A 12429-nucleotide genomic window follows, 5' to 3' on the forward strand; every position below is an offset into this window, starting at 1 on the left:
CAGCCCAAGTGAATTAATCTCTCAAAATGAAGGAGGAGGAGGAGGAGGAGGAGGAGGAGGAGAAAAAGCTAAATAGCGACAGAAGACAGTAAGATGCCACCCAGCACTATAATGATGGCAATGATAAATTAAAACCCTCACTCGCTGGTTCTGAATGTATTTACTGTAATACTAAAGACTAAACCTCCCAGGCCAGCAAGAGTGTTTTGAGTACTCAAAGTGATGTGCACAGCAAACATGTCCATTTGCACAGGAATTAAGGCCACCAGTTGACACCTGGGACCTCACAAAAACTAAAAAGCTTCTATATGGCTAAGGAAACAACCAGTCATGTGAAGAAGAAACCTACTGAGTGGGCGAGTATGTGCCAGCTACATCTCTGGATATTGTAAATAGGCAAAACTTACAAAGAACTCAGAAAACAGAGTCAAGGAAACAAATGACCTAATTTAAAAAAATGTGCTAGAGATCTAAACAGAGTTATCAATAGAAGAAATAAAAATGGCTACGGGACACCTTAATACATATTCATCATCCTTAGCAATCAGGGGAATTCAAATGGAAACAACTTTGAGACTTCATTTCACCCCAGTCAGAATGGCTTGGACCAACAAAACAAATGACAGCAAGTGCTGGTGAGGTTGTAGAAAGACAGGAACTTTCATTCACTGTTGGTCGGAATTCAGATTGGTTCAGCCACTCTGTAAATCAGTAGGGAGAATTCTCAAAAAGTGCAAAGTAAATCTTCTATTTGACCCATCTACACCCCTCCTTCACATCTGCCCAAAGGACTTCACAGCCTACCTCACAGATGGTGTTCACTGCTGTTCTAGTCACACTAAGCTAGTAAGTGGAAACAACCTAAATGTCCTTCAGCAGATGAGTGGATAGTGGAGATGTCATAGATACACTCAATGGACTAATATTCAGCTAAAAGAAAAGTTAAATCATGAAATTTAGAGGCCAATAGATGAATCTAGAAAAGATCACGTTGAGTGAGACAACCCAGACCTAGAAAGACCAATGCTGCATGTTGTTGTCGCTCAGCTGTGGGTCCTAGCTCCAGGCCCTCAGATGTGAGTATGAAACATGGAGTAAACACGGAAACCAAGAAACTATACTATAGGCCAGTAGTAGCAAGGAGTGGAGGTGAGTGGGGAGTAGCCATATATGGTGATATGAAGTGGGCAGTGGAAAATGGGAGGGGCTACAACTGAGGAGGAGGAGGCCAATCAATGCAAGGAAGGAGGGACATGGGACAAATAACACCAAGGTTGTTTCGTAAAGCCCCAAGGGATCATTATTTTTACATTTACGTAAAACTGTAATTATTCACAATATGTGTGTGTTCGTGTATATGCGTTCCTGTATACACACACACAAGAGAGAGAGAGAGAGAGAGAGAGAGAGAGAGAGAGAGAGAGAGAGAGAGAGAAAGAACAGGTAGGTATCAGCAGATGCCAGAGGTGACAAATCCCCTGGAGCTGGAGTTACAGGCAGTTGTGAGCCACCTGGCATGGCGCTGGGAACTGAACTTGGGTTCTGTGCAAGAGCACACAGTGCTCTTAACCACAGAGCCATCTCTCTAGGAGCTCAATGGGAATTTCAGAATCAACTAGTTTATTCCTGTTTTAAAAAGCAGTTGGGATTTTTATCTTGATTGCAGCAAGCCTGTAGATCAATGGCATGGGTGTGTGTGTGTGTGTGTGTGTGTGTGTGTGTGTGTGTGTGTGTGCATTTAACAACATTAAAGTCACTGATTACAGGTCTGTAATTGCAGCAGGATTTCATGCATTTCACTCTACAGAGCTTGCACTTTGTTCAGTTTACCTCTGAGCACTTTATATTCTTAATGGCATCTAAGCAATATTGCTTTTTGAAATTTCAATTTCTTACTGTTCGCTGTTAGTATATAGAAATACAACCTGTTTCCTTATATGTGAGTCTTTAATCCTGCAACTTTATTATAATTACTTTTTGGTTCACATTCTCCAGCACTGCTTCCTCAGAATTTTTGCTTTAATAAAACATAGATGAAGCCCAGTAATCTACAGTTTTAATGTAGCCAGAGTTGAGGCTGGTGCAGATTCTCTGAGGACATTAATTTGAGAAATGTAAGAAAATTATTAACTCTGTAAACTGACAACAAGGCAGAGTCAGCTAACTCAGAGCATTCTTCTACTTCATATGTAAAGAGTAAATAAAGCAATTAAAAACATGATAAATACACATTTTAGTGCTTATCTAAGCTCATAATAAAGAAATGACAATTCCAGATTACTAGAAATGATGGAGGAGCACACCCAAGCCTAGTAAAATAGCAAGATGAGTCCAAGACGGTCCATTATTTGCAGAGTGGGCACAGGACTAGTGGCTCCTGCTTTACCCTCACACCAGGAAGATGAAAACTTGTTCTTACCTTAGAACAGAGAATCAAACCAAGATCTTTCCATAAAACTAGAGCCCTGGAAAATCTACCTCTAAAAACATAGCAGCAGCAGCAGCAGCAGCAGCAGCAGCAGCAGCAGGAACCCAGGAAAACTCCACCTACTGGCCTAGGATGAAGTCATGAGGCCTTTATCTAGCGGGCAGTCTGATGAGGGGAAGAGATTCCTGGGAGAAATCAAAGTCCCATGTACAGGTCCCAGAAGCAGAAGCTGAACTAACAAAAACCCCCATCCAAAGGAGTGAGTTCAAAATCCAGAATACCAACCTGAATGACTTTACAATATAAACATTTCTAACTGTCTGAAGAACAGTCTGGTTCCTGAGCAAAGTCAGTAACTACCACAAGCAACCCAAGAGGGACAGAATAGAAAACTCTCAGAGAAACTCTACCATAGTATGCTCAAAAAAAATTTGAAGAGGTGTAGTGAGAGATAGAAATCACAACGAAGGAACAAAATATGTCAATATGAAATTGCATGGTTTCTTAAAAACTAAATGAATGAAAATTTAAAACTGAGTAGATGAGTACACCAAGAAGATACATAGCAAAAGGAACACTTGGCCAAGTAGAAGAAAGAACTTAGAATATAATACTCAGGACCAGGGGCTGGAAAGATGGCTCCATGGGTAAAAACGGCTGCTGCCAACACTGATGACCTGAGCTTGATTCCCTACGATCCACATGGTGGAGGGAGAGAATTGACTGCATGTAGTCCTCTGACCTCCACATGTGTGCTGTGCTGAATGCACACATACACAAGTAGATAAATGTAATTTTAAAAAACCAGAATAAATCAAGGAGAGACAATGGGGTTGAAGAAGAGATTCATTCTAGAAAAATTCTGAGACTTTCGAAGGAAGCAACACTGTAGATGGTGAGAAATTTCCAGAGCTGATAAAACCTGCAGAGTCTGGAGAAACCTACCAAGTACCAGATAGGGTTGGTAAAGGCGAACCCACCACAGTGGAACCACAGGGAACCAAAGCAAAGCACAAGGCAGTTCTTAATAGTAATAGAAAGCAAAGAGAGAAAAAGATCATAACTAAAGTCTGCTACTACCTTTGTCCAAAGGTGTAAAAGTGGGAGCTGGAGAGGTTGCTGCTCTTGCAGAGGACCAGAGTTTGGTTCCCAGCACCCACAATGGGCAGTTCATCACCACCTGTGACTCTAACGTGAGGAAATCTGATGTCCTCTTCTGTCCTCCTGGGTGTACACACACACACACACACACACACACACACACACACACACACACACACACACACACATGCAATAAGTCTTTATAAAGTGTGAAGAAGAATCAGAACTCTATGCACTTTTTTTCTATGAACACAGCTTTTAGGGTTTGAGTGTGAAACGTCCCCCATAGACTAACAAGTTTCAACACTTGGTCCCTGACTGGTGGAGCTATTTTTGGTGATCTTTAGAACCTGCAGGAAGTTCCTGGCTGGAGGAAGTAAACTTGGGGGAGCAGGCCTTGGGGGTTAGAGCAAGGTCCCACTTCCAGCCCAAGTATTTTGCTTCCTACTCTGCTGAGCCGGGAAGCGCCTCAGGAACAGGCCCTCATGGGTGTGAGCTCTGGTACACAGTTGGTGTCATGACGGACTGCACAGTCTCGAACCGAGAGACAAAATAAGCCCTTCCCCCCTTAAGTTGCTTCTGTCGGGTATTTAGCATAGAGATGAGAGAGAAAAAAAAAATACTACTATCTCCTAAAGCAAACATAAACAAAAAGAAAGCCAGCCAGGGAGGAACTTTTCTATCCACTTAACGAATGTTTCTTAGTGTCGTAGGACCGGGGGAAGAGGGAGGTGAGGGAAGGTGGGCTGCCAACTGGTTGAAGACAACACCCAGCAATCACAAACAGCCCTCCAAAGGACACAGAATTGCACGGAACGTACAGGAATGATAATATGGAATTACTACATAAACAGAGCCCTTCCTTGGCAACAGTGTCTCTTAATAAATGCCTAACATAATAAAGAGGACTGTCAGGCAGATGGAAAAATTACATTCAGTTTTATCCAGGGTAAGAAATCTGTGGGGAGAATTTGGAACCACAAAAGAAACAATAGATGAATACCACTCATGGTGTATTGTTTGGGAACCTCCTGGAGAGCAGCTGGCCCCCTGAAATGACGCCAAGCACAGTGTCCCTGGGGAGCTGGAGGAGGTCCTGCCACCTGTGGCACGGGGCGGGGGGTGGGGGGTGGGGTGGGGAGCACTGCCATGTTTCTGGTCTGAGCCTGAGCACTACCACCCTGCCAAACATGTCGTGCAGATCCTCTAAGAAGTCTGGTGTCCTGGATGCTGGTCTGCAGCATGGAAGGTGACTAAGGCCAAACCAAAACTCCCCTATCCATTCTGCAGCCATCCTGGGGCCATCGTGAGAATCCCACCTCCATGTGCCAAGAAAACACCCAGTCAAACTGGAATGCAGTCACCCATTTGGGTATAGTTTTGTTTCAGTTTCTTTCTTTCTTTCTTTCTTTCTTTCTTTTTTTTTTTTGTTCTTTCGTTGAACAGTTTTATGTTCTTGGTGCTTGCAACTCAGGCTCTATGCAGCATGATTCCCATGTAGAAAATTTAAAAACAAAACAAAACAAAACCAAAACCAAAAAAAAAAAAAAAACAGGAAAGCAATACCATTTTTACTTAGGGATAAATACATGGACAGTAAGATTCTACAGGAAAGAAAGAAAATAATTTCCATAATATGTAAGGTGACAGGCGTATTCAAGAGGCGAGCCTAGCACAATCTCGGGTTGGCAGCGCACCCTGCTGCACGTTCTAAGGCTGGCTGAGGAAAGTGACTTCACAGGTGTGGGACAAGGGTGGGACTTGGGCAGTTGACAGGACTTCAGTGGTTGCGGCCCTCATCACTCATCCTCCACGTTTAAATAATCAGAGTCTCCATACCATACTGGGCAACCTACACACAAGGTGCTGATGGGTTCTGAAGGAAGGCCTTAGGGACATACACTTCGAGTGACAGTATCTATGTAAATAGCAGGTGTAACTATGGTTATCAATAATGAGCTTATTAAAGAACTGGAAAAAAAAACTCACAGAAGGGAGAAGGGAAGGGGAGCAAATATTGACGGGCAACTTAGGTGTGCCAGTATCTTTACAGGCCAAGAGACATTTTAAGTTCAGGGAATAAAACCATTAGGGTTTAATATACAACTAAAGCTATAAATGACGCTCACAAAATAAACACAGTAACAATGGCTGGTTTGTGAAGGGTGAGATGGGGGCTTAGCGTTGCCTACAAAGGGAACATAAAGGGACTCTGTGGGGTGATGGGGGTTTTCTGTATCTTGATACCACTACTTAGGTTTGTCAAAATTCATAGACTGGGTGAGGCTTACTGTATTCACATTATAACTCCATAAGCACTGGGAAGGAAAAGAGAAGACAGAAGTAAATGAAGCGCATGTCTCTCTCACGGGCCCAAAGAGAATCGTGTGAGGTTAGCAAACCAACCATCAACAACATAGTGTCAGCAAGGGCGGGGGGGGGGGGGGGGTCCCAAGAAAACACTCAACGTGTTTCTCGACAGCATTCCAGGAGAGAAAGGCTACTATTTCACTCTGTTATTTTGCTAGCTACCTATTTTTCTTATTGGCATTAAAACAAAATTCCTAATGCTTAAGAATACAGGAGGTGGATGTAACCCCAGCCTTGGGGACGCTGAGAGATGAGCGCTGACAGTCTGAAGCCTGTCTGGACTACACGGAGAGCTTCAGGTTTGCTTGAGCTGCACGGAGAGAGGCTGTCTCAAACAAGGAAGGAGTCAATGGGTGGGTAATAAGACACAGAGGCACTTCCTTGCCTCTTCCCCGTGAGTGCTCTTTGCAGCAAAGCATTCTGTCTGGGTCACGTGCTACTGCCCTCTTGACTCTCTCTCACTCAGTTCTTCCTCCCTCCCTGGCCTTTCATGACCTTCAAAAGTTTATGAAGGTCCAGGCTGGACCTTGCAATTATTTGTGCTTCGGCTGGTTTGCTTGAAGCATCCCCTTGGGTAAGAGACCTGCTGTGGTAGATTGGTCCTGATGTTGCGGACGTGATGCTGTGTCCTCGCTGTATCCTAGTGGAGTGGTCCTAGGGGGCCACCTGTTCCGTAACTAAGAGGCCATCTTCTGTGCTCTTCACCGTAAAACTAAGTTTTCTCCACTTTAAAACAGCAAGTGTTTTGATGGGAGACATTTTGAGACCACATAAGAGCCTTTCCCTCTCTTTCTTCCCCCGTTACTTTTCACCTGAATTGGTTATTACTTTCAAGATTTGCCACAGGGCACACTTTAATGAACTTGATTTAGAGATGCCTGCTTGGACATAACACGGCCATAATCTCTCAGCAGCATTATTTGCTTCTTAACTTGTGTGAGTGTCATCAGTGGGAGCTCTTCCACGGCTTCTGTGTCACGTTGACACATCGCTCTTAGATCAGACCCTAGAGAGGAAAGTTACGAACAAGCCTTGGTCTTTCCTGCCTGGATCCCGAAATGTAGTCAGTTCCTTTCAGCAGTATTTTGTAGCCAAGCTTGAGGGGTGACTGGTGTGTTTACTGCTGTTTGGATCTCAGAGTTCCCAGGACGTCTCAGTAACAGCTAGGAAACTCATGTGTATAGGCAAAAGGCACACACAACTTTACAAGTACCTTTATTTCTTCACCTAACCCCCCCACCTTGGTTTTTTTTGAGACAGGGTTTCTCTGTGTAGCTCTGGATGTGATGGAACTTGCTCTGTAGACCAGGCTGGCCTCGAACTCACAGAGATATGCCTGCCTCTGTCTGTACTGGGATCAAAGGCGTGCGCGGCCACCACCTGGCTTCATCTAAACATCTGAACCACCTGAGTTCATGCTGCTAGCTTCAATGCTTCCCAATTTCTCTTTTCTGTATCTGTATAATAGGCCTCTTTCAAGAGCAAAAGAAATGACAGTTGCCACTGTCCACAGTGTGCTTTAGTCTTAAGGTCCACTCTCCTGGTGCCACCAGGCTGCCACGCCCTATACGCTCCCTGTGTTCTGTGCCTCTGCTAGGCTTCCCTCTCATCACCCGTGGCATGCATTTAACTGTTGTGCTTTTTAAAATTAGCAGCTGGGCATAATAAAAGGAGTAAATGACACTGTAAGGCTAGGTCACCAGTAACAGTCTTAGTGCTCTACACATTGACAAGAAATAGACCGGCAGGTGTTTCTCTTTCTCCTTATTCACCTGACGTAGCCCTGTGTGATGGCTCATAACTGTAATCTCAGCTCACAGGCTCATAGGAGCCTGAAGCAGGAGGCTCACCACAAGTTAGAGGCCAATTTAGGCTACATAGTGAGTTCTAGGCTAGCCTGACCTAAGAGTAAAACCCTATCTCAAAAAGTAAAAACAAAGCAAAATCAAATTTTTCATCTGTTCCAGAAAATGCTGAGAAGCTCCAATGTCCTTCTATTGGTATCATGTAGCACCAAATGGCCTAAGTACATTGTCTCCTACATTCTTGTACACACACACACACATATCACTTGCACATGTATATACACATATGTATACATGCACACATACATATACACATGAGCACACATACACATGCTTGTATACACACATACATACACAAGCACATATATACACACATACATATGTACATATACATGTGCACACACACACACACACACACACACACACACACACACACACACACACACGTTCTGAGCACTTGCTAACCTGGTGACCACACAGTGTAAATCCGTACCTGAAATGTCACAGTAAACCGTCTGCAGGTAGAGCTTGGCCTCTAGGGGGTTAAAGTACACAGTAATTTCAGTTGATGAGTTGGGCCAGACGTCACCTTCCTGAAACATAAACAGGAAAGAAAGGCATTGTGTTCAAGTGATAATTTCATGGATTTCTTCACATATTTAAGGAGTACAGAAGTTCTGACACAGGTATGGATCGCAAAATGGTCAAGTAGATTAGCATATGCATTGCCTAAGCAGCTCCTTTGGTGTGCCATCAGGGCACCTCAGGTCTACTCTTACCGGATTTTCAATGCATGTGTTATCAACTGTGGGTGCCATGCTGTGCATTGTGTTAGGGCGCTGTTTGCCCAGCATCTCCCCATTTGCGCATAACCACCCTCTGAGCCCTGCCTGGCACCTGCCGCTCTGCTCTTCATTCCCACAGGTTCCCTTCCATAGCTCCCATACATGAGAACATAAGGTTAGGCACTGGCCGTTCTCCAGCCTGTCTCACTTGCCAATCCTGTTGCGAGTGCTGGAGACCTTTCCCCCCCTTTCAGGGGTTTTGCATTTATGATTCTGTGTGTGCACACACCCTCACAGGCGATCACTGTTTGCCACGGTGTGCATGTGAAGGTCAGAAGACAACCTGTGGGCAGCGGTTCTCTCCTTCTACCATGCGGGTTCCAAGAACTAAGCTCCGATTGGCAGCTTACCCACAGAGAACCGTGCCAACCTAACAGAGGGCTCCTTCCCTTATATGTACATATCACGTTTCTTGATTCACCTGTGAAGGGCTCTGGCGGGCCTTGCCCTTCTTCCCAATTCCCTCTGCCTTGTGAAAATCTGTGAGATTACATTCCAAAAGCAAGCCACTGATGTCTATCTCTTTATTTGGCCATTTCCGTTTTCTTAGGCTGACTACCAAGGTCCAGCTATCAAAGTACTGAAGTCAGCAATCAAAAGCCCCTAATTAACATGCCCAATCAAAATTAAACACATCGTCCTGACACAGGTTTCCTTTCTCCCCTTCATAAACTCCCATTGCCTATGGGGCCACGCCTGTCTCCTCTCTGTCTATAGGAAGTCCTTTGTCCCTCCACGGTAAATATCCCTGGCCCCCTCACTCCTTTTTCCCTTGTTCTCTGTCTCCTGTCTATGTCTCTTGTCCCCTGCCCTTTGTCCCTCTGAGACAAATAAATCTCCTTTGTGCCGAGAACTCGGTCTTGGTGTGTCCTGGGCCCATGCAGGACCTACAACCTGCCCATGGGTATATTCAAATAGTCCCACAGGCGGGTTGTTTAAAACATGCTGCAGAGAACATAGGACCGAGCCAGTGCAAATACTGAATTTACTTCCTTTGGGTACGTAGTAAGAGGAGAGATTCTGGGTCACATGGCAGCTCTGTTTTTAATTTCTTCAGGAACCTTGTACTGTTTCAGTAATGCCTGCAACATTTTACATTCTCGCTAAATGACACACAAAGGCTGAAATCCTGGGAACCTGAAGGAAACATTTGTACAACCCACAAGATACTAACTACTATTGTATTCGGCAGATATGGACTCAACACCGTTTGGTAACTTAACACATTGCTCACACTTCGAACAAGCTTAAAAGATACGGTCGGTGAGTTTACGAATATAAAATGCACTAATAGGGAAACGAGGAAGGATAGGGTTTTTTTCCCCCTTTGAAATGGAGTCTTACTATGTAGCCAAGGCTGGCATCAAATTCATGATCCTCTGTCCCTATCTCCTACATGCTGGGATTGCAGGCGTGTGTTACCATGCCTTGTGGGTCAAGGCATTTTTAAGATACATGTGTTCTGTGAGAATCTGCCACCTGTTCCATGTGTACCCAGCCCTGGGATGTCAGAGGAGACAGGGTAGGCGAGGACTTCAGGGATAAGCCATTAGCAGGGGATTGACATCAATATACATGGAAAAGACGGACCCGGTAAAAAGAGCACCTGGTTTCCTAGGCAGAGGCGCCACCTTCCCGACTTTTGAGTGATAGCCGATCGAAATACCTCTACTCTATGCAGCCATAGCTATGGCCCAAGGGCGGGGGGTGGGGGGGGGAGCAGGGGGGCAGGGGACAGAGGCCACATCAGAATGTTTCTGACCCAGTGGGCCATCTCTCACTTTAATTCATACTACCCTAAAACCATAGTAAGAAACCCAAGTTTTGCTGCTGTGGTAGAGTAAGCTACCAGAATTTACCCAGTAGGGGAAATTTGATTCAAAATACTGAAACGACTATATAATCTGGTGTCTCTTTGCTAATTTCTCAAGCTGCAAGAGGTGTTAATTGCACCTGATTCTAAGCACTCCCCCAAGGCCTGGAAAAGCCTCGTACTCTGTAAGAGCTCCCTAGATGTTTGCTGACTCCCATCCACATAACCTCGATGCTACTTTGGAAGGATAAGCTGAAAGGTTGAAAAGGCAGGGGGAGAAGAATATGTGCCTTTTCCTAAAGATTTTGTAAATAGGGCCAAACGAGCTCAAGCTCTAAACACACTTAGAGATCTATACACGGATCAATAGAAAACCAAGGCTAGACAACTTAATAAAGAATCAGGCTCCAGTTTCAGACAGTCCCCAAAGCATACCAGATCTAGTCTGGCTGGAGGGAGAAACGCTCCTGCAATGTAGAAGAGAGCAAATGGCTGACGTCATCCTCCAGCGGAGGTAAGGTCCTCCGTTCAATCCTACCACCCCCCCCAAAAAAAAGGCAACGTCAGACAAGAGTGGGAAATGGGAACCTAGAGGGAAGTTTGATTTATGAGAGCAGTCGTCAGGCAGTATGTCTCCCAGCTTCCGAGTGAGGGGTGGGCACCACGGCTCAACAAACAAAAAATGAGGCTACAGAGGTCATGAAGTGATTTTTGCATCTCCAGATAAGCCCAAGAGAAGAAAGATGGGCACTCACTCCTCCGTCTCCAGCCCCCAAGCTGAGTCGGCTCTTGTACGTGCTTGCTAATGTCCACCAAGTTCACTGTCTCTACTCTGCTTGTGCCTCAAGCAGTTGCCAGACACAAATTTGTTTCCAAAGTTCCTTTCTGCCCTTTTTGTTACATTTGGAACCCTCAAAATCAGACAATCATAGTGTCCAGAGAGGCCCCTGAGGCCCGACAGGGGACCGGGAAACCCAAAGCCCTCTCGTGGACTTAGTCATTCTACTGCAGAGCTTTGCAAGACCATGAAGCAAATATTTGTTCCCTTATGATAGATGGCAGGTACCTAGCCCTTTGACTGGTAGGTTCTAAGGGTGATGATGGGCCTAGAAAAAGGCAGGCAGGTCAAGCAGATGTGGCTCAGCCATTTAGCGAGCTGACGGGGGCCGCCAGTGGGTTGCCTCCTAAGAGTGAAGACGTTTTGGGCTTCTTTTTTTTTTTTTTTAAGATTTATTTATTTATTATTATGTATCAGTGCTCTGCCTGCATGTACCCCTGCAGGCCAGAGGAGGGCATCAGATCTCATTATAGATGGTTGTGAGCCACCATGAGGTTGCTAAGAATTGAACTCATGACCTCTGGAAGAGCAGTGAGTGCTCTTAACCTCTGAGCCATCTCTCCAGCCCCATGTTTTGGGCTTCTTAATCCATGTGATACGTGTGAGTCTGCTGGTGGGTGTAGGCCCTGCTCTGACCAGACACTGAGCAGATACAGCTGACTTGTTCTAGCACAAAGTGGCCAAAGCGCCAAGGGACAGATAAGGTAAAAATGAAGGGCTTGGAGATGAGACACGACTGAGAGGAGTGACCCGGCCCTCCCCAGAGAAAGGGGTCCCAGCACCCAGCTAAGGTTGTGACAGGGTCTTCTGGTGACAGGAGGCCAGCATAAATAATAGCCGGTCCACAAAGCTCAGACCAAATGAGGACTGGCACGGGCGTGTTCTCGTGTAGAACTGCAGAGGCTTTGCTGGGTCCACAGCATCTTGTTATGAGCGTGGGAGATAATTCAAAGACAAATGTTACCGCCAGAGTCCCCTGCTGGGTCGGGGTGTGTCACAGTGATCTACGAGGGGTGGGGGACTGGGTGGTCATTCAGTCTCCTCTCTCAGGGATGCTAGTGGTGTGATGTCATTCCCTAGTTCTCCCTGCTTCTTTCTAGAAAAAAACTTGGCTAAAAAGAAAAAAAGAAAGCCATGACATTTCCTAGCAAATCAAAGGATAAACCCTACAAACAGGCAATAAGCCTAAAACGACCCCCGCTTTACTCCTTGCCTTTGAGTCGTCTCGT

General features: G+C 45.3%; 1 protein-coding gene across 8 annotated transcripts in view; it reads right to left on the reverse strand.

The window, feature by feature from the left end:
* HYDIN (HYDIN axonemal central pair apparatus protein) overlaps positions 1–12429 on the reverse strand; it is a 346689-nt gene that overhangs the window by 225724 nt on the left and 108536 nt on the right. For all 8 annotated transcript variants that reach the window (XM_084757699.1, XM_084757700.1, XM_084757698.1 and 5 more), the window contains one exon: positions 8198–8297. In XM_084757699.1, the coding sequence (XP_084613825.1) occupies positions 8198–8297 (100 nt within the window). The remainder of the gene's footprint in view (positions 1–8197; positions 8298–12429) is intronic.

Source organism: Acomys minous (genome assembly GCF_964271855.1).
Source record: "Acomys minous genome assembly, chromosome: 14".
In the NCBI taxonomy this organism is placed as follows: Eukaryota; Metazoa; Chordata; class Mammalia; order Rodentia; family Muridae; genus Acomys; species Acomys minous.